The 27,427-nt window shown below is 40.6% G+C and overlaps 2 protein-coding genes across 3 annotated transcripts in view; both read right to left on the bottom strand.

Annotated features, from left to right (window-relative positions):
• Positions 1 to 27,427, bottom strand: part of LOC144589116 (uncharacterized) — a 231,996-nt gene that overhangs the window by 44,943 nt on the left and 159,626 nt on the right. The gene's annotated exons all lie outside the window — the stretch shown is intronic.
• On the bottom strand, positions 1,346 to 26,180 carry IMPACT (impact RWD domain protein). 2 transcript variants are annotated; one of them, XM_020785741.3, is made up of 11 exons: positions 26,025 to 26,180; positions 23,717 to 23,845; positions 21,993 to 22,045; positions 16,701 to 16,763; positions 13,477 to 13,562; positions 12,319 to 12,447; positions 11,480 to 11,574; positions 5,771 to 5,844; positions 5,420 to 5,510; positions 3,236 to 3,370; positions 1,346 to 1,691 (listed from the first exon to the last, which is right to left on the bottom strand). In XM_020785741.3, the coding sequence occupies exons 1-11, from the start codon at positions 26,058 to 26,060 to the stop codon at positions 1,623 to 1,625; spliced, it is 960 nt and encodes a 319-aa protein (XP_020641400.3). In that variant the 5' UTR covers positions 26,061 to 26,180; the 3' UTR covers positions 1,346 to 1,622. The 2 variants fall into 2 exon arrangements, with proteins under 2 accessions (XP_020641400.3, XP_020641401.3); XM_020785742.3 differs by having other exon boundaries at positions 12,319 to 12,444.

Here is a 27,427-nt window from a genome sequence, read left to right as displayed (position 1 = left end):
TATGGAGTCAATCTGTTTCATGGTTTGGTCTTCTTTTTTTCCTACTGCCTTCGACCTTTTCCAGCAATATTATAGAGGAACTCTTGGAAGGAATGTTCTGCTGTTCTCATTAAAATTCCTGGACTGCTGACAACGATAATTGGTACAACTTTTCTCAGTTTATGCAAAATAATCCTGTTTGTACAAAATTATTCTGTTTAGCAAAAGTTAAAAAGTTGTGACTCCCTAAAGGAAGCCACAGGTTTGGGTTTGCAAGAGCTGAGGAAGGAAGATGACAACAGGACTTTTCAGAGATTTCTCATTTGTAAGGTTGCCATGAGTCGGAGGCACATAACAACAACAAATATATTTCTTAGGGTATTCTTTTCAGTTTCAATTCTTCTGACTGTTCTTCGCATGAGTTGTTTTCTCCAACAGCAAAAATAGCTGTACAGTGGTGCCCTGCTTTACAATTACCCTGCATTACGACGAATCTGCTTCACGACGACGTTTTTGTGATCGCTTTTGCAGTTGCAAAACGATGGTCTAAATGGGGGTTTTTTCGCTTTGTGATGATCGGTTCCTTGCTTTGTGCTACAGAAGAAAATAAATCTGCCATTACTTGTCTCTGTGTCTATTAACTATTTCTTTCCTGTGAACAACACCTTTGGATTTATGGGTCAGCCAGCATTTAGCACTTCTACATTCCATTGATTTCAATACAGTGGTGCCTCGCATAGCAATTGCTCCGTATAGCAATGAAATTGCTTTGTGATGCATTTTTTACGATTGCAAAAGCAATCGCTTTGCAATGGTCCCTTTGAGATATTTTTGCTTTGCGATGATTGCAGGGAAGCGATCATCGCAAAGCCCCCATTTTCGCACAGCTGATCAGCGGTTTCAAAATGGCCACTGGGTAAACAAAATGGCCACCCATTGTTTTCTGGGACAGATTCCTCGCTTTAGAGGCACCGGAAATGGCGGCGCTATGGAGGATCTTCGCTTAAAGGTGGTTTTAAGCCCATAGGAACGCATTAATCGTGTTTTAATGCATTTCTATGGGCTTTTTTATTTCGCTTGGCGATGTTTTCGTTTAGCAGCGATTTTTCGGAACGAATTAACATCGCTAAGTGAGGCACCGCTGTATTAGAAATATATGTACTGTTTTACAGCTATCACTTCCAAGAGTCAGATAATAACACAGAATCTTGGTAGTAAGCAAACTAGGAACTGCACCTGCCTGCCAGAACTAGACAGACCTGAAACTGTATTTTTAACAATATTCAAGCTTCATGATTAGCATCATGGATTCTTACTTCTGTATATTATCAGAAACATTCCTCCAAAAGATAAAAAGACAGTGAAATTATGCCCTTCATTCTTTAATGATTTTTAAAACAAATTAAATAACCGATTACACATAGAAACACATTTGTTTGACAATTCATATTGAGCAGCCAAGACAATAGTCTGAACATGTTGGATCTTCTATAGAATTTTGAATGTACTTGCTTCATTACAGGTTTGTAGGTCCATGTCTTTGAAATAAAGCACAGAGAATTTTGAAAGTTCCTTTCATCAATGAGTGGCTCCATCTATATAGGCAAAAATGAAACATCACTGTGCAGTTTTTCTACAGTGAATCAATGTTCCATTTTCTTCTTGTCTTTCTTTATTTTTCTGTTCTTCCCCAGCTGCTTAGACAAATTTTCCTGGGGGGTAGGGAGACAAACAAATATGACTACATCATTCTTGATTTTTTGTTGTTGTTTTTGCATATGCTACCCTGTTTTTCTGAACCCTTAGCATACTTAAAGCTAAATGAATTTAATATTCAATTTAAGGTGAATATATCCATTCTTCTCTGTAAGCATTCTAAAAAAAAATTTACTGTTGTATTTTAGATTACTTTTTTGGCTGTGAAATGATGCAAATTGTTTGCAATTGCGAAGGATATTATACTAAGATTTTGAATTCTATTTTCTGCTAACTTTAAATAAAGAACAGTATAGTCATGCCTTTTGTTACCTGTAGGATATGTTCCACAGAAAAAAAAGATATCGCATTAACAATGTCTAACAAACCATTTATGCTTGACTTTAACTGATGCACTGGTGTCATTTCTGATTAATATATTCTAAAAACTCCCATCATATGAAAACCAATATGTTTCATTTGCCCCCTTTTTGCGGCTAACAACAAGAATACTGGTTTGCTATTTTATTATAAATAATATATTGAATGTGTCCACTATGCAAGCTGCCTTCCAGTATTTTAGCCAACTTAACAAGTGATTGCAAAAGATTACATTTCATACAAAATATGCTATTTTAATAGATTTTATATTCAGTTTCAAGAATACTTTGATCTTGGATTGAAAGTCCAAGCTCCTAAAAATGAAGGCACATTACTACTACCCAGTGTTTATGTTTAAAACTCTTCACCTCTACATCCTCTGCCTTGCCTCTTCTCCTGACACTGCAATATTTGTCTCACCTTGACCTCACAATTTTGTCCCACGCCCACTTCACTCTTCCTCTGTGTCAACCTACTTCCCCCTCAAGCCACTACCCCCAAGATTCCATTTCTCCCATGAAGACTTTTTTGATCAGTCAAATTAAGACTTGTCCTTTCTCAGTTTTATGCTGCCTACACATTCCCTTCCTCTTCACTCCCCATAAACACACCACCCAGAGTAGTTTATTGACTAGATGGGCGGGATATAAATTCAATAAATAAATAAAATAAATAAACTAATTTCCATTCTTTCCTTTTATAGTGATCCTGCTCCTATGGGGTAGAGACAAAGCAACCAAGGAAGCAAGTAAAAAAACTTGAGTGTCACAGCGCCCTACTGCAGGCATGCACATCTCATTTCTTTCCAACGGTTTCCTACTCAGAAAATGTTACACAAGATTTCAATGCTGCTCTTTAATTTCTTTGCAAGTTTAAAAACCAGTTTGAAGATTTGAAGAGAAAGTGTCTTAAAAGATTGAAATTAATCCTAGTACCATTTCCCCTCCAGAAACAATCTCTACTACCAAACTATTTTTAAGATTGGATAAACTATGTGTTTTGAGAGCTCATCTTCTTAAAGAGAAAATGCTCTGAAAAATTACATTACATTAATTACATTCTAGACAATGCTGATGGTTTCCAGGATCAGGCCTATATTTCAGATCCACTGTATGAATACTTGGAAGCAAGCATGTTTTCAGGAAGGAAGGACTACTACTGTTATTTTAAGGTAACTTACAGAAGAATAAGTGTACTTCTGTTCCACAAGTATGTTTCTGGCACAATTGTTGATATGTTTAAAACGATCTGGTCCTAGCAGGATGCCACCATACCAGCGAGACACCACCACCAAAACATTTCGGACATCTAGGATCTATGTAAAAACACAAATGTACAGACATACAGAAGATAAACTACAAGAGACTGATTTGGAGTAAACTCTCTGATGTACAGATCTTGCTAGACTTCTAAGCTGTTATTTTATACAGACCTTTGAATGACATGATTGGAATGTGACTGTTCTGCTGTAATATTTAAAGCAAAAAAACAATTTAAAATTTATCTTGTGAGACCAATAGCTCTGTCCCTGCAAGGGGGGGGAGTGTGGGCTGTCACCCTCTGCATGAGCTAGCGTGTGCTTACACACCTGCAGCTCACCTCTGGATTGGGGTGGAGATACTAGCAATGCCTTTGAGGGTCTGCAAGTGAGCACCAGTGCAGAGGAACAGAAGGGCAAAACAGAATCAAAGGAGGATGATTGTTGGGTGATGCTCTTGCTGCGCTTGAGGTCCAGGAGGAACCCACAATGGCCATACGTTCCAAGGAGGGCTGGGAAACTATCTACTGCCAGGAAACAGACTCCAGTGATTAGGTGGAGTTCAGTGTTACCCTGGAGGAGACAGCCAGGGTGCGTTGGGACGAGGCAAAGCAATGAGAGAGGTGAGGCATTGGAGAGATCAACTTGGGGCACAATGCCAGCAAAAGCAACCCCAGGGATGCCCTTTCCCTGCCACGGAACTCCAAGGAGGGGAACCCGTGGCCTTGACCACCTACTCCTCCACCTCCGCTGCCACTGCAAGCCCCACTGCAAGCCTTCCCGAGTCTGGCAGGACTTTGAGCACATTGTAGGGGAGGCACATCGGGGCATAGCTGCACCCACACCCTTGGAGGAATATCCAGGACCTGACGGGGTGACCGCTGAAGCTACCCATGTGCAGGGAAGTCTACAAGCTTGTGTTTGTCATCATTGCTGTAATACTCTGTGCACACCTGAGGGCTGTGTTGGGCTTTATGGAGAAGGTGGGGTTTCACTCTGCAGCCCTAAAAAACTAAGATGAGTTCATTTGGGAGAATGTTGAAACTTCCTGGCACCCTTAAAGAGACATTTTTGTTATATGCCGAGTAGGCAATATTTGAGTTCATGTTAAAGAGAATAAGAGTTTTATTTGAGCACAACTGACCCTTTCAATGGAAGGCAATGTGGGGGCTTTGCACATACAGTGGTGCCTCGCTTGATGATGTTAATTAGTTCCAGCAAAACTGCTGTAGAGCGAAAATGTCGTCAAGCGAAATAAAAAAGCCCATTGAAATGCACTGAAAACCATTCAATGCATTCCAATGGGCTGAATACCTGCTTGTCCAGCGAAGATCCTCCATACAGCGGCCATTTTCGGGTGCCTGTTAAGCGAAAAATGCCTCCTAAAAACAGCAGGGAGCCATTTTGAGCAGCCGGCGGCCATTTTGAAAACCCAACAATCAGCTACAGTATTTTGATCGTCGTAATGCGAAGAATCGGTTCCCAAAGCAGGGAACCAATTGTCGTAAAGTGAAAAAACCCCATTAAAACATTGTTTTGCGATCACAATTGCAATCGCAAAAACATCATTGTGAAGCGGAATTGTTGTTATACGGGGTAATCATTAAGCGGGGCACAACTGTATCTTTATTTTATTTTTATACTCTGAGAAAGGCCTTAAAACTAACAAAGGTTTGAAACGCATTGGGTTTCATAGAATAAAGTAAGGGCATCTGAATGTCTAAGATTTCTGCTGGTTTCAGTTTACTTTTAGTCATGTTCTTAAGACCAACATGATAGCTGAAAACCTGTAGGGCGGAGCTCACCTGTACAGGAATAATGTCACTGGTAGCAGCAAATTGCCACTGATTAATGGCTTCCTTTTGTGATTTAGAGGTACATGTGACTTTGTCACATTGTGTATAAGCCATGCTCACCTCAAAATTGTAAAAGGAAGCCTTTAATCAGCAACAATATTCCACTGTTGACAATGTCATTTCCATTACACAAGTAGAACTGTGTGCAATAGGATTTCAGCCAATTAGGCTTAACTAAATTAATTGAATCATAAAGCTTATGTTGGCATTACAAACAAAGGAAATGTTTTCTCCAGTTAGTTCTTTTTACCTGCATGAGATGGAGAAGACGACCACCTGCAGCTGTCTCACCATCATCTTCACAATCCTGTAAGAAAGTCTGCTTGTCCTCACAGTATATCCTGGAATAAAGAAGAGTGCTGGGTTGTAATATAGTAGCATCAATTATTCTTACACAACTGCTGCAGTTCAAACACAGATTGCAATAGTTTTCCTTGTTTATGACACATTTATTTTACTCAAATGCTCTAATACTGTATCTGTGAATGACCACTCTCATTTACTCTGCCTAAAAGCCTAGATAGCAGTGTGAAGGAACAAAATCAAATATCAAACTTGTCCACCATTTTGAAATGACTACCACTTAAAATCAGCCACTCACCTATAGGCATATATGTTGTGAGTGGCATTGGCTATTTTCTTATTCTTGTACAACTCAGCCAGAACACTTTTCACCTTGGGAGAAAAGAAAGATTTTTTTAGACAATTATAAAAACTTTTACATCTCACTTGAAGATCTTGTAAAAGAGGTATTATCCATAGTTAATCATACAATATTTGATCAGAGCAGGCACAGATGGCCGGCCTGATTAACACCCACCCTCAGAATGCGCTGGACTACTTACCGTGCAGCACGCATGGCCAACGTCATCTTCAGTGTCCCAATCGCTGCAGTAGCCCAGCTGCCACAGCCCCATCTCCCTGCTTGCCTGGCCACTCTGCAGCTGAGCAGGAAGACTCATGCTCCTGCCCCCTTGCCAGAGCAAACAGGGAGGCAGGCTGGGCTACTGGCATGATTGTGGCACTGAAAATTATGCCAGCAATACGAGGTACATGGTAAGTGATCTGGCAGGTTCGGGTGTGTGTGTTAGTCCTACCAGCCACCTGTGCCAGTGGGCTTCGTATTTGTATACAAATACAAAGTCCCCATCTCTATAACTGATTATAATTAAATGAAGCATTACAGTGGTGCCTCGACTTACGAACGTCCCAACATACAACCATTTCGAGTTACAACCAACTCCGGCCACAAAATTCTGCTTCAACTTGAGGCCGGAGTTCAAGTTACAACAAGAAAAAGGCAGGTAAAAAGGCAGGGAATTCAAATTGCTAACCATTGGTGGCAAAGAGGCTGCTTCTTTGTGAGCGTGATCAGAGGAGGCTTCGGACTGCCTGGTAAGATGGTGCTGCTTTCTACTTTTCAAAAACTGTTCTGGGTGGGTTTTGCAGTGTGGTTTCGGGCTGGGTGCTGGGATTGTTTATATGCTATGATGGGTCTTGCACAACTGGTTTGTTTTTTGGTGGGTTTTTTCCGATTTCCGATGGGTCTTGTGGGGTTTGTTTGCATTTTGGTTCCCCCCCATTTCCGATGGGTCTTGTGGGGTTTTTTTGCTTTGCTTTTTTGCATTTCTGATGGGTCTTGCACGGTTTGTTTGCTTTCTACTTTATTATTTCCCCATTTCCGATTGGTCTTTTACAGTTTGTTTGCTTTCTGACTTGCTTTTCCCCCGTTTCCGATGGGCCTTGCACAGTTTGTTTGTTTTCTGCTTTGCTTTTTTTGCATTTCTGATGGGTCTTGCAAAGTTTGCTTCCTTCTTTGCTTTTTTGCATTTCTGAAAGGTCTTGAATGGTTTGTTTGTTTGCTTGCTGCTTTGCTTTTTCCCCATTTCTGAAGGGTCTTGAACATTTTGTTTGCTTTTTAATTTGCTTTTTTTTTTTTGCATTTCCGAAGGGTCCTGCATGCTTTGCTTTCTTTTCTTTTTTTTCCCCCTCCTTCGGCCGGAACAGATTAATTGCATTTCCGATGGGTCTTGTAGTAGGTGGTGTTTTTTTGGTGATTTTTTTTCTTCGGCCCGAATGGATTAATTGCATTTCAATGCATTCCTATGGGAAATGGTGCTTCGATGTACGACCATTTCGAGTTACGACCGGAGTTCCGGAACCAATTAAGTTCGTAACTCAAGGCACCACTGTAGAAACAAAACCATCAGTACTTCCCACACGTTGACCTGCAGCATCCTGAAGACCCATTCTCTAATCCAGTACAGTGGTGCCTCGCTTAACGGGCGCCCCGTTTAACGACGAAATCGCATAGTGATGAAGATTTTGCGATCGCTTTGCGATGGTCTGAATGGGGTTTTTTCGCTTTGTGATGATCGGTTCCCTGTTTCGCTTACCGATTATCGCAAAGCGATGATTTTCCCCCAGCTGATCGGCGGTTCCAAAATGGCCGCCGGGTTAAAAAAATGGCCGCCCGCTGTGTTTAGGGACAGATTCCTCGCTTACTGGGCAGCAAACATGGCCGCCGTATGGAGGATCTTCGCTTAAAGGTCAGTTTTAAGCCCATAGGAACGCATTGAAGGGGTTTCAATGCATTCCTATGGGCTTTTTAAAATCGCATAGTGACGAAATCGCTTAGCAGCAATTTTTGCTGCACCGATTAACGTTGCTATGTGAGAGACCACTGTATATTACAGAATCTAGATCCACTGAAATTAATGGGAATTGTTAGCCATAACACAAGGCACTGATTTAAATGAATCTACTCTAAGTATGACTAGCTCTTGATCTTACCCTCTCTTCATACACTCTGTAATGTTTTTCCTTCCAGTGAATGAACTAAAAAGGAGTTCAAGAAAAAAAACCCCTCTGCTTGCTTACCACCCGATAGATTACAGAATCTAATGTGTTTATACTGGAAATATGCAAGACTATCCAATACCTTCCTTATATGTTTAATCTACTATTGATACTACAGGCATCAAAAGCTCAATAAATAATTTGATAATAATGTAATAATGTAATGCCTTTTTACTGAATCTCCTTAAACACAGTAACTACAGTTCTATTCTTATCAAATGGCTCATGTTTCCCTGTACTAGATAAACACTGGATTAAAGGAACTGTTTTAATAAACAGTGCATAATTAATAGTACTTTAAGCAAAACATTATTAAAGCTGTGAAAGCTTGAGAAAATATGCCTGGCAAGCAAATAGCTTTTAATTCAAAAGGAGACAGAAAAAAGCATATCTCTAGAGTTATCAAAATACATTTTCAATATTTATCTAAGTGGTATTCCCATTATTTTATAGCAAATTCACTTCCTATGCTAGAGAGAGAAACACTGCTGTAGCATAGCCCAAGAAACAGTTCATAGCATTTCCAAAGAGAATTTTGCTTTGAAAATATTTTCCCAAATCACAATATCCCTTTCTAAGGGGGAAAAGCACCAAGGGGGGACAGTGTAAATAAATGAACTGTACTTTAATTAGCCAGAAATTAATTTGCAAAGAAAAAACTCTCCCACCCCCACAGCAAACACACCACACTGCTGAAAAAGGAGAGTATGCTGATACAACATGGCAAGTTTGTATTGAAAGCCTGTCTACTCAGAAGCTGAGTCACACTGAGTTCAGGGAGACTAACTCCGAATTGAGATTAGCAGAGATGGGGGACTGTGGCCCATTTTACTCGTTGCATTTTGCTCTGTTACAGCATGACCAATGGGCAGAGAACATCACAGTTGTTGACCAACATCACCAGGAAGGCCACAGTTCCCCATCTTGGGTCCCCAGACTTTCTTGGGCTACAACACCCAGAAATCCTGCTAGCATAGCTAGTAGTAAAGGCTTCTAGGAGTTTTAGTCCAAGAACATCTGGGGACTGTGAGACCGGTGGCGAGAGTGGTAGCCCTCTCGCTGGAGTGCCATCCCTTCCTCTTACCGCCGAGAAACAGACCCTGCCCGCCTCGTCTCCCAAGAGAACAGAACAGCGAGGGACAAATACACGGGAAATAGAAGGAGAAATACAAAAGTTAACCATTGAAGAAACTCAGGGAAAAATGACGGGGATAGAGTGGAAGAAGAGGGTGGAGATAGAGGCGGGAACAGCGGACATAAAGAGAAGGGAAGAACAGTCACCACCAGGTTGGGAGTGGGTCTGGATGGAGGATCCCTGGACCGGAGAATGGGAAAGGATGAGAATCCCAAAGGAGGAAGCAGGCTATAGAAAAAGGACAGAAATCTCTCCGAGACTCTCTTATTGGGGAGAAGCAGAAGCCAGAGAGTGGAGGAGAAAGCTAAGAGAAGAAAAAGGAAGAGTAGAGAGAAAAAGGGAGAGGCTGGAATGGCGGGTGAGTGAAATGAGGATGAAGGGGTACAGGGAGGACCCTGAAAGACACACAACCCCATTGGATGTTCCATGTGGGTGGGGGGCCGGCACGACGACACCGTGCCCCTGCTGGAAGGTGAAGCAGGACAGGCAGTGAACCCGAATTTATCTATAGATTGGCCAGGTCCTTGGAACTCAGGTGAAGGGAACCCGTTCCTAGACGAAGAATGGAAGCCCCTGGCTGACCCGTTGTCCGAAGAAGGAAAGCACTGGAATAATTTTATTGACACCGGTTATTTGTTGAACACACCAATAAACATCACACCTGTTTCTAAATAACAAAACATCTCCTGATTTATTTGAACGAAGAAAAGAGCCTGAAGCAGAAGCCTCACAGGGACCCAAGATTGGGAACCACTGGCTTAGTGTAATAAGTTCCAACAGAGTAGACCCATTAAATCAGCGGGAATGTGATGAGTTCCATAAGTTCCACTGATTCAAATAGGCCTATGGCTGTAACTTACTATGCTAAACTATACCATAACTAAAGTAGGTCCATCAGAAATTAATGGAACTTACAGAGGAGTTAACTCACCAAATCCCCACTTTCAATGGGCCTACTCTAATGTGACTTATTATGCTAAATAACAGAATGTTAGCACGTGTATAGAAGATCAAGAGGAAGGGAATGGGTAAGCAAGATATAAATTCAACTAGCTAGCTTTGGATTCAGAATTATCATAAAAGAAGTTTCTCACCTCATTCACTTGACACACTAGGTAACAATATTAAAACTAACAATATGTTCTGGAATATTTACTTATTAAATTATTATCCCTCCTTTCTTCCAATAAACTCAAGGAAGTGTACAAGGCACAACTCCTCCCCACTTCACCCTCACAACAATCTGTGAGGTAAATCCAATTGAGAAAAAAATGATTGGCCCAAAGTTACTCAGTGAATTTCATGGATCAGCGGGGATTCGAAACCTGACTTCCCAAGTCTTTACACCAAACTAGTTTTTATGACAGCTGCATCTTAAGAGTACAAATATATTTGTGATGTATTAATTAAGAGAATGAGTCATAAATTATAAGTGGGGAACTTTCAGAATTTTTGGATTGCAGCTCCCAGACATTAACAGACTTCTGAGAGCTTTTGCAAAGAAATCAAAGTACTCACAGTTGTTTTTAATCACTTACATATAGAGAATGGAGGGGCTACCTGGGCCATGTTGCTGAATTCATGAAGAGTTTGAACTAAGCTCCATGGGAGCTGCAAGGCATTATGGAGCTGAAAGTCTCCCTAACCATTATACTTTGTACAAGGTGCCTCTTAAAGAACTACCAGCCCCATAGTGCAGTGGTCCCCAACCTTTTTGACAGCACGGACCGGTTGGAGGACGGGGTCGGTGCGCACGGGGCGCTTCCCCGTGCTCACGTGCATGTGCGAAGGGGTGGTGCTCGCTCACATGGGCACACAGGCACTCTCACGCATGCGAGAAAGGGCTGTGTGGGTGGGCTGCTGGGAGAGTGTGTACAGGAGGCAGGAGGTCACTCTCCACGGCCCGGTCTGGCCAAGGCCATGGACCAGCAGATTGGGGGTTGGGGACCCCTGCCATAGTGCACTGAAGGTTCCATGGAACTTAGCCCCCTTCTAGTCACTGCCTCCACCTTTGTGGATTTAGTAGCATGGCTCAGGACAAACCCTTCATTCCCCATCTGTGATTTAAAACAACTGTGAGCACTTTGATTTCTTGGCTAAAGGCCCCAGAAGCTTGCCTGGGGAAACTCCTGCAGTTCTGCAGGAATTCAGACCCTTCAGTCTGCACATGTAAATGATTAAAAACAGCTATAATCCAAAAATTCTGATAGTCTTATGCTTCACAAATTCATTTGTTTATGAATATGCTGGTCCAATGTACATGACTAAGAATGGGCAAAAGAATGAAATGGTCAGCTGAAAGCAGGCTTTACTAACCTGTTTGGGGCTCACTATAGGTGCTAAATGTGCCTGGAAAGTGCTTCTTCGATCTGTAATTGGATTGCCATGATAAACTGGAGGTAATTCTTCACCTGCAAATTTTAGAATTCAGATTTGGTTCACTGATGGATTATCATACCAAGTCCCTAGGCAATTCAGAATGAATCCACTAAACTTATCTTCTGCTCCTTTTTGTAATTAATAGTCTCAATCAGGATTCCAGGTTTCATGAAGGTATACACACGCTGGCTTCATCAGCTCAAACACCTACTGTACACCTAAAGGGTGGATACTGGGAGTAAAAATGCAAAAGGTAGCATAGTCTCCATCTCCTACCCCTTTCTATTCAGAGGCTTCTTTATCAATCATGAAACTTTCACTTGAACATATAGATACTTCTGCTATCCATAATAATATTCTTTAAAAATTCAATTACAGTAAGACCCCCATATCCATTTGGGATAGGTTCCAAACCCCCGGCAGTGGATAATAGTGAAAGAGAGAGAGAGAGAGAAGACAGACAGACAGACAGACGAGATAGCATGGTAAAAGGAAAACAATCTAGAAATATGAAATATGTATAACAAATGAAAAATAATTCTAGACTTTTTCTTTTAATATTTTTAATATTTTCAAGCTGTGGAGAAGTGAAACTGCAGATACCGATACCCTGATACGGGGGTCCTACTGTACAGGAAAACAAGTTGGTTAACTATACCTCCAAAATTGCTTCCAATACATTTCCTTTGTTTTAATTTTCCTATTTCAACATTTCAATATAATATACAAAAAGTAAGAGCCAAAATAGAATAAAAACAGCAGTAGCTCTACTCTACCTTCTAGACTTTCAAACAGATTAAAATCCAGTGTTAAAGTTGTACACTCCTGGAGAGGCTGTTCATTTAGTTGGAAATCTTCATATTCTACACCAATTTCTTCTGTGCTTTTTTTAACATCTGGCCCTGCTGGTATAAGTGACAGCTATTTTAATAAGTTCTTCACGCTTCCAATTATTTTAAGTCATAACAGTTTGGAGAAATTTGCAGCAAAATTCAATTCCTGTGCTGAATAAATTTTGAAGTGTATCACAAAGATTTAATGACTGGAACCTCTTTGGTAAACGTATATAATGTAGATTTTACATCACATTTAACCAAGGAAACGTGAAGGATGTATTAATTATACGTATCAGAACCATGTAATAAATTATAAAAAATTTTTATTATAATTTGTAGGAACTTCTGTGCCAAACACATATCTATTTGTTACATTAATGGCCTACAGATGTCTCACTATTCTTTCCATATTCCAAGTTAACATACAAAATGACTTTCAGGTGTTCTAATTTCCAGGTTTTAAAGGAATTAAATACTTAACTTTTGGACATGCTTATTTTGAACAAATCAGTCATGGCAAGTAAAACAGGCATCTCACCTTGTGAAACCTAAAACTGCAGAATTACGTTTAGGGATCAAAACACAATAGGTCAGTTTTGCCCACTGTCTCAATGGCCGAAACATAATATGCAAATCACATCAGACACACTAAGATTTCAAATGACAGCTAGGTAGTTCAGGAACAGTCTAAGGGAAGATGAAGACTGGCAAGCTGCTGGACCCATTTTCTATGGCAATCTAATACCCCTTATAGTGCTATCTGGGGTTCAGTATCACCGCTATGCGGATGACACCCAACTCTACCTCTCCTTGCCAAGAAGCTGCTTTGGCATCACTCTATCTGCTACGCCACTCTGGGTATCCATCCGCCAATAAATCCACCACACTGAAATGTCTCTGCTCACATATTGTATCAAGATGATAAACTGTGATTTGGGTTGAACAACTAAAACGCCAGTCTATATACCAATATATTATAGCTGTGCTGATATATTGCTGGCATCAACTTCTTTAAGCTCACAAATTTAACCACTATTAAAAATTAATTAGTGTAGTGCAAGTTAATAAAGTGTAAACATACAAGATTTATTGCATTACCTAAATCAGATGTTTGTGACTTTTCTATCAAAAATTCCCTTAGCTTCTCTATCCACTGATACAGGATACTTTCACCAAGGTTCTGTCTGAAAAATAATGTAAAATACAGAAAGCAACTCTCAGTTTCATTAAAAATAATATGCAAGCAGCTAAAACTGTATAAATATTACAGGCCCGCATGTTTAGAAGGCAACAATTAACCCCTTCATTCCAGAAAAAAATCATGGTCTCAGTTAGAGATGTGCTAATTTTTGTTTTGTTTTGTTTTTTTACTCAAAATCCAAAAATTCTCCATGAACTCTTCAGGCAGAATTTTGGGAGTTTTAGTCCACAAACATACACCCGAGACATCTTCACTCACCTGGAGAAAGCCTGAGGTTCCTGCCCCAATGCTTCCTGGAGGGTGGTGATTTTTTAGGATGAATTCTCCTATAGGCTTAAAGGCAGAGACAATCACCCTCAGGAAGCATTGTAGCACCTACTCCCAAGAAGCACTGGTGCAGGAAATAAAGCCCAGAAGAGGCCTCAAACTTTCTCCAGGTGAGTGAAATGAAGATGTCTGTAGGTGTGTGTTTGTGGCCTAGAAATCCCAAAATCCTACCTGAGGAGTTCATGGAGAATTCTGGGATTTCGAGTAAAAATATATATATATATATAAAAGGTTATGACTTTAGTCTCCATCATATTGCTCTAAAATATTACATGAATGTAGTCAGATAGCACAATGCTATGTATGTTCATTCAGAAATAAGTCCCATACTGGCCTTACTTCCTAGTATGCATCTTTGGGATTCCAGCCAAAGTGTATTAGAATTATTGGCTAACCAATGTCATATTAGTAGCTTTAAGAATGGTCCTCTTGAAAATATCCCTTGCTATAACATTCAGGTATCTCAGAGAAGGCCAGAGCACAATACTGTATTATCTAATCTATTGCCAAATCTACATAATACTAAAGAGCTAAAAAGCATGTTATATGTGTACTGTGCTCTAAATATGCACATGTACAATCTTAACAAGGTGCAATGCCATGATCTTCAGCCAGCACTGCTTCGAAATTTGTCTCACCAAAAGATACACATGTCTGAGATAATTCAGGAAGGTCAAAAAGATAGGATTTCATCCGAATACAATGTAACTGCAATATACCAGTGTAAATACAGAAGGCCTTTTAAAAATTCAGTAGACTGAAATAATATTTTTACACTTCTATGTCATCTGCTATAATTTCAAAGTTAATCTATTTTAAATACAGGAAAAGCAGGAACGTAGTCAGTTTCTAGCTTCACTAAACATTATCTCCTTTATTATACAGGTCAAATTCTTGATTCTTAGAAAATGTTTTCTTCTCACAAACCCACAATGAATTTCAGTGTTTGATTACGCAAAATTTAGAAATGCCAAAAATATGTTGGGAAACAAGTCAGCTGGCGATACATTGGCTGCATTCAACAATCCAAACTGTATGTTAGCATGGTGTGAACAAGCCCACAGAAAGAATCAAGCCACGGGCTCGAAGTGAATGAGTAGGCCTAAGGCCCAGACTTGAAAGGCATGTTGGCTTGTTTCAAATGAACGGTCAAATGACCATTAATCATGGTTTATTGGTTCCAACATGACAACTTATGATTAAGCAAAAATGGAAGTAAACATTTTTTAGTTCTTCCTCACCACAGTACTGGACAGTAATACAGAAGACCATGCAAACTCAAAAATCCAATGTGGTTCTTTCGGACCGACATCTGAATACAGTCACGTCCCAATTCTACAAGTTAAATTAATGACTAAGTCCGGAGAAACCAAAGTACAGTTGTGTGCACAGCTAAGTCCTTAAGTCCCCGCAACGTTTACTGAATTTAAGACCAGTTTCACATTACATCTATAGCTCCTTTTACAGAGAGCAAAAAATTATCAGAAATATATCTTAATGGTTCCTCACTGAAAAGTTTTAAAGGAAATTTTAAGACAATGAGGGAAATCCAGAGAGTCGGACAACTGATTCCAGTTTCAAGATGTATGGCGCTTCTCTTATGGAAACAGCTGCCATTCTTGTTATATAAAACAGTCACCATCTGGCATTAAGGGAGCTTTCAAAAGCACTATAAGGCTTTGCTGCTAGAAAAAACAGAATGTAAGAAACTTCACTGGCATACCCTTTAAGCACACATAAAGTAGTTCCCTGGATGTTGTCTACTGCTTTTGGGACTAACTTTCCAAGTCACATTATTTTCTAATACTAAAAAAAAAAAATCCCTTCCTTGGTATAAAATCACAGGCCAGCAGAGTCCTGCTTCACCATAGTTTTTGCCCTACCTGGAAGTGGGGGCGCTCACTACCTTAGTACACGCGCTCGTAATCTCAAGATTAGACCACTGTAATGCGCTCTACGTGGGGCTTCCTTTGAGATTGCTGCGGAAATTACAGGTGGTGCAGAATGCGGCGGCCAGATTACTCAGTGGAGTGAAAAAATTCCAACATATTTCGCCCACTCTGGCTGCATTGCATTGGCTGCCCATCAGGTTCCGCATCGACTTCAAAGTGTTAATACTTACGTATAAAGCCCTAAACGGTTTAGGGCCTCGATACCTGGCGGAACGCCTATTCCCACCAAGTTCTACCCGGATCACACGGGCGAGCCAGGAGGTGAGGCTGAGGAGCTTAACGCCGAGGGAGGCCCGGAAAGAGAAAACAAGAAATAGGGCCTTCTCGGCAGTGGCTCCTCGCTTGTGGAACAACTTACCTCCTGGTATTCGCGGAGCTCCCTCACTGGGCACCTTTAAGAATCTATTAAAAACCTGGATGTTTCGGCAGGCCTTCTCACCAGATTATTTTTGATTTTCTTTTCCCTTTTATTGTTTCTTTATTCTAATTCTTCTGTAATCTGTTGTTTTATTTTATTGTATTTTATATTTGTTGTTGGCCGCCTAGAGTAGTCCATTGGACTAGATAGGCGGGATATAAATTAAATAAATAAATAAATAAAATAATAAATAAATTACTGCCATCTTCTGGAGTTATGCACAAAGTGTTTACAACAGCATTTGTATTTTCAAACTGTGTGATAGATCAGCGATCCCCAACCTTTTTGGGGCTGTGGACTGGTTGGGGGGAGAAAGCTCCATGCACAGGGGGGCACATGGACCAGCATTGGGACACGGACCGGGGGTTGACGACCCCTGTGATAGACCATATAATGAAGTAGTGAAGGAATATGTATCACTTACATATAGATTTCTTCCAGACTATTTGCTAGTTCTTCATACTCCTGTCGTTGAAGCCAAGGGGCACTATTAATAAAAATGAACATGTTATGTTATTTATAGATGTTCTTAAATTATGTTCTACTTATATTAATTAATTTCCGAAAAGGTACCCATGTTACTCCGTCTCAGCTTGTTGGGAAAAGAAAAAGAATTTTAAAAGGTAAGTTGTAGCACTTTAAAGACAGGTGACTATTTCAGCACAAGTTTTCATGGATCAAAATACACCTCCCCACTCACCAATATCTGCATTGGAAGCACCATCAAGGGGACCCAACAACGTCTGCCACTACATCACAGGCATGTTTACTTATTCTCTCATTCAGTGGTTCCAAACCTTGGGTAACCCAGGTGTTCTTGGACCACAACTCCCAGAAATCTCAGCCACCAAAACTGGTGGTGAAGGCTTCTGGGAATTGTAGTCCAAGAACACTTGGATTACCTGAGGTTGGGAAGCACTGCTCTAATGTGATTTAAGCCATCTTCTCCCCTTTGCTTTCTACATAGGGAAAAAAAATCTCTGTGCAAAAGAACAAATAGACACAAATCTGACATGAGAAGTCGCAAAACAGAAAAACCAGCTTCAGAACATTTCAACCTCCAAGGACAGACGCTCTGTCATGGATTTCAAAGTGGCTATTGTAGAAAAAATAAATAAATTACAGTGGGGTCTTGACTTAAGAACGGCTCAAGTTAAGAACATTTTGACTTAAGAACCGCTCTCATAGGAAAATACTGACTTGACTTAAGTACTTAGATTTGAGTTAAGAACTGAAAAAAAAAAACACGTGGGAGGCAGGGAAAGTGCAAAATGTGAACTTTCAGTTAACTGTTGGCCAGTGAAAAGGGTGCCTGTCTGCTTCCTCACTCCTCCCAGCGTTTAGAGAGTGGATTGGGAGACAGTCTTCAGACTGCCTGGTACTGCACTGCCTGGACTGTATTTTCCCTGCCTTCCCTGAACCTTTCTTGACCTAAGAAAAAAAGAGAAAAAAATCCCCCTCTAGTGGTCGAAGGCGGAATAGCAGCTTCCCATTAGTTTCTATGGACGGAAAAGAGCAGATACGGATCAAATGGTTTTCAATGCATTCCTATGGGAAATGCAGATTTGACTTGAGAACTTTTTGACTTGAGAACCGCCTTCCAATATGGATTAAGTTCTCAAGTCAAGACCCCACTGTACAGAGAAATACTCAAGAGAGACTGACTACATAAACAAGTTCCAGAGCATCTTTAAGGGCCTCAATAGAGAACAAGGCATATACCGTATTTTTCCATGTATAAAACTACACTTTTGTCTAAAATTTTTAGACTAAAAACTGAGGGTCATCTTATACACGGAAGCTGAGGAGAGTACAAAAACAAGTGGAGGGAAATGCAGTAATCAAATTGTTCCTGCAGGGCTTTGATCCCTGCTTTCCCCTCCACTTGCTAATCCTTAGCAAAAGGAAAGCAGGGATCAAACCTCTGCAGGATCGCTTTGATCCCTGCTTTCCCCTCTGCTTGCTAAGTCCCATGGGGCTTAACAAAAAAGGGGGGAAAGAATCAAAGCAATACCATGGCTGTATAAGGGGGAAAGGGATCAAAATGATGATGTAGTTGCGGGACTGCTTTGATCCCTTTCCTCCTCCTTTTGCTAAGCCCCACGGGGCTTAGCATGAAGGGAGAAAGCAGGTATCAAAGCGATCCTACAGCACTTCGATCCCTTTCCCCCTACACATGCTAAGCCCCATTTAGATTTCTTAATTTTAGGTTAGAAAAATGAGGGACATCTTATACATGGGGGTGTCTTATACATGGAAAAACACAGTATTAAGAGCCCAACTTTCCATAAAACAGTCGACCACTCCATTGACAAATTCTTACCTCTTTCTCAGAAGCATCTCTTAGCATATCTATGACAGCCAAGTCTACTTGGTCTTCAGCTGTCATTTGGGCCTGGACCTGCTAACTGAAATAATTTACACTTTTATAGACCTATTTCTGTGTTAACAAGCCACAGCCACTTTGTCTATTATAGAATATACAGGCCATGTATTTGTTCTGTGTCTCAGATTTTAATCCATGAAAGCTCATGCTGAAATAAAGTCATTTGTCTTTCATGTGCTGCAATATTTTGCCTTTTTAGTTTCCCTTCTCTTTAAAGAAACTAATGCTGAAATGGTGGTAAATACCATCAAAAAAACCAGGGCTGACTTCTGCAAATAAATGTATGGAATGACACAGGAAAAGTTTAAAGTTATTAAAGATTTTCCCAAGCATGAAGTGGGTGAGGAGATAGGGATTTTTCCCCAAGCATGAAGTGGGTGAGGAGATAGGGTTGCTGCATATCCTGCTTTGCAGGGTATGCAGCAACCCTATCTCCTCACCCACTTCATGCTTTGGAAAGCATCCACATCACAGCAAAGATAACAGAGAATTAGAAGATTTCAGCAGGCTCAGTCTGCATCTGAGCCTGCTGTGGATCCACACTTACTCCCTTTTAGTCACCTGCATAACCTTTCCTAAAAACATGTGCTCAGCAGCAACTGGTTTTTCCTGCTCTGCAGAAGTTTGAAAAGCTGCACTTGGATCACAGAACAAAATTGCATCAGTTTCTGTAGACACTCTCTTTGTTCCTCACACACCAGGGTGACATATAATCAAAATTAACAACTACGGACTCTTCATTGCTCCATACTTATATGCATTGTCCATTCCAAAATACAGGAGCATTCACGTTAGCTCGCTTTAATGTATTGCTATCGTTACTACGAGATGGGTGATTTAGGGAAATTCTGTTTAATGATCAAACTTGTGCTGTGGAAATGGGGATATCGAATCAGTTGAACATGTTATTTTTCACTGCAGAATGTATGATGATTGTAGAAAGAAGTTAATCTCTCCACTAATAGGTTTTTCTCTGCATGGTAGCCCCACAGAGTTGTTACTGTCCTGCTCAGAGTGTGCATCCACTTATATTAATGACAGGGTGTCTAAATTGTTGCTGATTGCTATGAGAACTAGAGAGGAAATGTTGAAATCACATTATACACTAAATATAGGAGGGTTTTTTTCTGTATGTTCTGTATGGTTTTTTAATATGTGACCGTATTGAAGAAAGAATGAAAATAATCAAATTTGTGTGGACTAACCTCCCTTTCAACAGTTTTGGTGTGACCTTACACAAATTGCATATTTCACTTGATTTATCTCTATGTACTTTAAGATTTGCTGAATTCCCCTAAACAAAAATCTCCCAGATTTAGAAGGGCTCAGGGTTACATTAATACAATCCTAGGGCATAGAACTTCTTTGGGTTACATGACTGTTTACTGTAAATGAAGTGCACAGAAGGGACACATCTGTTTTTAAGCAGAATGTGCTTGCTGCGTTTCTGGGGCACAATTCTACTTAAAAATTAGCTGCCCAAGCCTTGCGTATCTTTTCACGTTTGGACTAGAACTTTTGCTATCACCACCACAGTGAATCCAGCAGCAGGTAGAGGCTATGACGATAGGGGCACTCAAGGGGTAGCATGCTGCCTTGTGTTAGACACCATTCACCTATGAAACAAAACAAATTGCTAAAAATATGAGCATACTCTTTTTTTTTAATAGAAGAACACTGACTTTAATTAAACCGTTATAAATGTTGAAAGTAAACTTAGTGGAAACAAATTCCTTTCATCTCCAGTTTTCGTTTTTTAATCTTTCCAAAGCAGCTCAAAGGAAGAATACCAGGTATGCTGAATCTCCCACGTAGTTCTACTTTAACAGAACTACAAGAAGATATTACAGGCTTTTTGATTCTCTAATTTATTGTACTTAACAGAATTGCATCAAGTTCTTTCACTTTCAGAATGTTATGGTATTTCTCCTCACTATACACCTATATCTAATGGGATGGAAGGTCCCAACTCCAATGTCTTAAGAGTATACTTAGTCACAATGTTACAGATTACTGTGTGTTCGGACCAATTATCTTCAATGAGCTAAATTAAGTACAGAGTCAAAAACATGGAGTTACCTCTAATAACTTTAGAAAAAGGTTTATTAACTATAGCATTTGAGTGAAAAACAAAGTATAAGTTTCTTTAGCTTTAAAGCAGAGGTTGTCAACCCCCGGTCCGTGGCCCAGTGCCGGTCTGTGGCCTGAGCTGGACCGGGACATGAAGACATACCTCCCGCCCCCCAGCCCCCCCCGCCCCCACTCCCCTCCCCACAGCTGCTTTGCATACGTGTGTGCGTGCCAGCGCTGGTGTGCTCCCCCACTGCTTCGCACATGCGCCCGAGAGAGAGCGCACACCTGCAGGGGGGGCGCCTTCCTCAGAGACTCAGCTGGTCCGCAGTCCCAAAACGGTTGGGAACCGCTGCTTTACAGAATGTTTCTAAACTGGGTAAACCACCCCCTAAAGCTAGATGGCATGGATGCAAGTGTGGACGGAGAGAAAGCCATCAGAGAGCATGTGCTCAGGCAATCTCCATCTTGGAAAAGGCCCTTCTTCAAGGAAGAAGGTACACATGGAGAGGAGGGGCAGGACGTGACCAATGCTCTATAGTGCTCCAATAGCAGGGTAGAACTGAAAGACTGACAGAATCACCCACTGCATACTGGGACACCATTGATCTGCATACTCCAACACACAAAATGGTTCTAGACATGGATGAAACTACTTGCACTTTTACACACTAGGACCACCAATGCTATTTACTCTGACGGAGCCCCATATAGCTTAGCCGTATACTTTCTATTCCTTCCTTAAAGAACTCTTAAACAGAAGAGTTCTAAATAAGTTCATGGTAAGAAGCACGGCGGGGAGAAATGTCATAAAGATACTTCTATGATTTCGACTCTGATTTCAATTAAAAAAGCCAATTTAATGGTCTATCGTGTGGAGAAGGGCCTTCATATTGGCAATGCCAGAACTAAGAGCCAGTATAGTGGCACATCTGCAGAGCACCTTTGCTTGAAAGGCTTAAAATACACTCTTATTCATGTGTAAATATTACCCACACCACAATGTTTTGGTTCTGTCAATGCTGATTTCAAAAATGCATGTACAATTGGTTATAATCTAAGTAACTCTTACACAGATTTTGTTTCATATACGCACTGTACAGAGACTAGACTGCATGAACTTAAGAAAGTACAACACATCTTTGGCATGGGTATGGAAGGTTACATAGAAATCAATGTATGTACTAATTTAAATTAAGCTATTAGTGAAATAAGATAAAATGCATGAAATTTATTATTTCTGAAGAAACTAGCACTTACTTAATTTGGTAAATAGGTGGGGCTGCTGTCGGATATTCTGGAGGCAAGATCACCTGGAAGATTATTTTTTTAAAAAATTGAACCAGTTGTTATGAAAAAATAATAAATTAGCTGGTAACTGGGAAAAAAGAGTTAATGCAGAACAGTTCTGAAATATTATTAAAATTCTAGAAAGTAATAGGAAGCACCAACAGCCTTAGACTACAATCCTATATAATAAGCAGATTTTGATTTACTTCAGCATACTGTACAAATGAACAGAATCACGACGTTAGTCAATGTCAGCTCCATTATTAAGCTCACATAAAATACATGAGATTTGTCTTTCTATACTTCGAACAAACAAACGCAAACTCTGGAAATCAGAAGACAACTTCCCAAAATTTGGAAAAAAGAAAAATCCTATCTGACAAAGAAAATAATTTACTTATTATAAATGTTGTTGTTGTGTGTTGCCTCTGACATATAGTGATCCTAACAGGGTTTTCTGAAGAATGGGAAATACTCCAGATTAGAGATGGGCGTGAACCACCATTTTGGCAGTTCCTGCCAGTTTGTATTTCAGCCAAACAAGTCTTTGGTGCTTCCCAGCCCCACCTCATTTGGCAGGCTCCCACTCTGAGGCAGCGCTCCTGCTTCCCTGCCCCACCTCCTTCAGGTGCTGCCTCTGAGTGGGCACCCACACAGGACAGGGCTGGGAAGATCCAAACACCTGTTCAGCCAAAAACTGAAATAGCATGAACTGCCAAACTGGTGGTTTGTGCCCATCTCTATTCCAGATGTGATTTCCCTTGCCAATTCGGCATGATAGAAACTGTGGAATATGTCTTGTTTCATTGTGCATTTTATAAGAACTCATGCAATTTACGCATTTCTCCAATTTTAAAATATTATCCTAGTGGACCAGAGAAATTCTATATTTCTGTCCTCTCTGACACTTCAAGGGAAACCATGGCCAAGGTTGCAAAATTTTGTGCTACACATGTACAATAAAGAAACAGATGATTTAATCACTGCACTAATTAGATTAAGAATTTACACTTAATTGTAGTTTGAATTTTAGTCTGTTTTGATTTGACTGTAAATACTGTATTTTTGCTCCTTTTTCGGTATATTCAGTAAACTACAATGGTTTGCAATCAATTTTGACTATATATATTAAACAGACATACCAAAACATACAAATTTTTACATTAATAATTTACTTCAAAATCATTGATCAGCATTTACAGCGTTTGCCTTCTAGAAATAAGATAACATAAAAATAAAAGCCACACTTCCAGTTCAGTCACTTCTCCTAGGCAAAACCAAACCTAGAAATGTTAAATTAGTGTTCATGTTGAGACTGTTACTTTTTCTAGACACAAATTATGATCCATCACAGTCACCTATCTTTCAAAATAAAATTACCAGAGTTGGGGTGGGAATTCAGACAATAATATCTGAGATACCAAAAATAGATAGATAGATAGATAGATAGATAGATAGATAGATAGATAGATAGATAGATAGATAGATAGATAGATAGATAGATAGATAGATAGATAGATAGATAGATAGATAGATAGATTGATTGATTGATTGATTGATTGATTGATTGATTGATTGATTTCCAAAGGCCTGATTCAGCCTCAAAAACTAATCTTCCATTTAAGTTCCACTATAGCTTTTTGAGAACACCCAGTTTCAAACTCTATGTGAAACACTGGTAACAACAAACCTACCTGCAGACAGAGAGTCCACTTTGGCTGTTCCAGGCATTCGCTGATCTTAATGCAAAATATTTTCTCTTCTTCATTAACAACACACCATTCATCACCATATATAGCAGACAGGGCTTCAATTTCTTCTTTCTGACAGAAAACAATGCCAAATTATTTTAACATGTGCACTGCCCCTCACGAAGCTAAATACGGTAATTTATTAAAATGAGGCATGACACATAACCTAATTCAAAGTTAGCAGTGCTTTTCCTGCCTTCAATGTATAATCATAAACCTACTGTATTTTGTTCAATATGCCATAAAAAGCAACAACTGTCTCAGGATGGTGTCATCATGCTTACCGTAGACCACTGGACTTTCATCCCCCATTACTATGATTTACCTCACCTACATAACGATTCCCAAGACTGTGTCTAAGGTTCTCACAAGCAACACAAAGGCATACTATTTCCCCTTTAGTGTGCTAGGACTGACTACAGTTTTGGTGATACCCTAATTATTGCTGATCCCTATTGCTACAATTCAATTGTCAAAATAAACGACAGACCTCTACTCAGACGCCTGAGGCACTAAGATCAGCTCCAGCATTCATACAATAGCAACACTGCCTTGCATAATAGTTTGGGAAGAAACAGGCTCAAAATATTTTAACAGCCAGTGAAGCTCAGCAACCATGCTTTACTTAATCAGTTGTTTTTTTTTTTAAAGTTTGACTCGTAGCAAAGATGTCTCTTCAACTCAAGCTATTACACACTTTAAAAAGTAAACAATTAGGATTGTGCTATAAGGCCCTAACAGAACTAAAGAAGAGAAGTACTGTTCAGAAAGTGAGTGGGGTAGAGGCGGGAGACAGAACATCTGATGATGATGCATATCTAACTGAGCAATTTAATATCACGATTGTATATCTTTCCAAAGAAAATCACCAGAGTTGTAGTGGAAATCCAGAAAGAAAAATCTGAAATACCAAAAAAAGTTACCAAAGGCCTGATTTAGCCTCAGAAAATAATGCTCCATTTAGGTTCCACCATGCACCATGATATTATGATGCATACAGTGTATCAAGATCTAACAAAATGAGGGAGCCAAATAACACATTAATGTACATGGTGCAAGAGGTGCTTTCTACCTAGGGCCACCAAATGAGTGCATTGCAAAGGCAATGCTTGAAACAGGAACATCTTGATAGAAAGCTCTATCAAGCACCATCTTCAACAACCTTCTCTGTTGAGGTGAGTGGGTCTTACTTCCAGATAAGCGAGTACGTACCAGATTACAGTTTTAATCACAATTTCTATCCATCAAGACTTGTCTGTGCTTGTGGAACAGCATGTTGAAAGGAATTATTTATGTGCGGGGAAATCACATATTGGCCAAAATCCTGTTGCTTAGTGTAGTAAATTGCACCAGACTAGGCCCACTGGATCAAAGAGGATTTCGTGAATCAAATCCTCCATAAATTCTATTAATTCAAATAGCTCCACTATAACTGCATTTTACTTTAGTATAGTTAGCCACAGTTATAATAGACCCATTTGAATCAGTAGAGAGGCGTTAACTCACTAAATCCCCATGGATTCAATGGGCCTACTTTGTACTAAGTAACAGGATTTTGGCTAATGTGTAATCACCTCTTGCAAAAGCAGCATTCCGTTAATACCCATTCACACAGATATAGTAATTGGTTTAGGAAATTGTACATCAGAATGTGTGCTTAAGGCTAATAAGCACCTCATTGACAGAAAAGAAAGGTGAGTTCCATTATGGATCTGGAATCCAGTGCATGCATCTTCTCTCCCATCCCCTTCATTTTTCTTTTTTCTTTTAAAGCTATGGGATAACAACAGTCGTTGCTTGCTAGGGTGCATCTCAGTTCTACATTTCAGAAACAGAAAGCACAATGTTACCCCTGATCCTCCTCTAACACGAATGCAAGGTAACAACAGTGATGGTTAAATGGATTTCCCCTATTATGCAGAGCAGTGCAGCTCTTGAGCGCTTGCGAGAAGTGGGCAAACAAGAGGGCAAGCGACTACTACTGGTCGCCCTCTCGCCCGGCAGGACTCGTCTTAGGTGTTTAACGTGTGAACCAGTCCGGTTCTTTGACTTCTAACTTCTACGTGGCCGCAAAACGTGTTAAGTCAGCTCCACCGCGTGCCTTTTTCTTCTCCAGTTACAGACACAGCCACTTAAGCAAGAAAGAGCTGCCTAAAAACTCTGAAGCAAAAAATCGCCGGCCAAGAGGTGGGAGTCCCTGCGTCCACGCCGCTCTTCGCCCACCTCCTCCTTCCCACGGCCGCGAACTCACTTGTCTCTGCCCTGCTTCCGGGTCATTGGCCGCCATAACATCGCGAGCGGCGCCTCTTTCCCTTTCTTCCCGGCGAAGCTCGGAGAGCCTTGGGAGTCGGCGGCCGAGATCCCACCAGCAAGGGGGGGACGGGGCGGTGGGCGCATGCGTCCCCGGGAGAGGGCGGGGCTTGCCCTCCTCCAGCCGGGGCCTCTCTTTGGAGGAGCGCCGGCGGCGGAGAGATGGGGGGGGCGGAGGCGGGAAGAGCGCTGGGATTATCGGGGCAGGCGGAGGTCGTCGTCGTCCATGGCGGTGGCCGGAAGGAGAGGCGGGTCTGTGTGTGGCAAAAAGATTTGCAGCGTGGCACGGAGGGCAGAGGCGAGTTTGGGCAAGAACAGCTGGGAAAAGGCTTTCTAGGACCTCGGAAAGCAGCAGCGGGAGAGGGTCTTGTGATTCCTTTGGGGGCGGGAGTAACACGTTTGTGTTCGCGTGAACTCTCCTGCCACGCAACCCGACCCAGTTCAGACAAACAGGGCTTCCACGCAACCCGACCCAGTTCAGACAAACAGGGCTTCCTCCTTGAACCTTTTCTGGGATCAATTATGATGGTAAAGAAATAGTCTTGCCCAAAACTCTTATAGCATTCATTGGAAAGTGTTTGTAGTTCTAGATTAGAGAGCAGCTGTGTTAAAAAATATATACAGACACACATACACACGGTATATATACATATATTTACGGTACAGAAACATACACAGTATATTTTACACAGTATATATGTAATACATAGTAAGTCTTTATTGTCTGAATATTATGCTCTGATACATTATTTATTTTATCCAGACTCTATGTGTGTGTGCATATATTTTTTTATTTAGCTAACACTCAAGATTTTGAACAATTGGGAAGGCCCATTGGATCAACAGAAACTAATTCTCAGGCTTTTAGATCATGTTATTTATATTTTTGCATTATAAATATGCATAAAGGGGAGTGGATGAAATAAATAATATATCAGTATAAAGACTTGCTATGTGTTTATATATTTTAGGGGACGTGGTGGCGCTGTGGGTTAAACCGCAGAAAACCTCTGTGCTGCAAGGTCAGAAGACCAGCAGTTGTAAGATCGAATCCACACAACAGAGTGAGCTCCTGTCACTTGTCCTAGCTCCTGCCAACCTAGCAGTTCAAAAGCATGTAAAAATGCGAGTAGATAAATAGGTACCACTTCGGTGGGAAGGTACCACTTCCGTGTCTAGTCGTGCTGACCACGTGAACATGGAAACTGTACGGACAAACCCTGGCTCTATGGCTTGGAAACAGGGATGAGCACCGCCCCCTAGAGTCAGACACGACTGGACTAAATGGCAAGGGGAACCTTTACCTTATGTATTAACACAGTGGTGCCTTGCATTACAATCGCT

The sequence above is a fragment of the Pogona vitticeps genome, chromosome 4, assembly GCF_051106095.1.
Source record: "Pogona vitticeps strain Pit_001003342236 chromosome 4, PviZW2.1, whole genome shotgun sequence".
In the NCBI taxonomy this organism is placed as follows: domain Eukaryota; kingdom Metazoa; phylum Chordata; class Lepidosauria; order Squamata; family Agamidae; genus Pogona; species Pogona vitticeps.
Note: the sequence above shows the minus strand (reverse complement) of the source record. Positions and strands in the feature narration are given on the sequence as shown.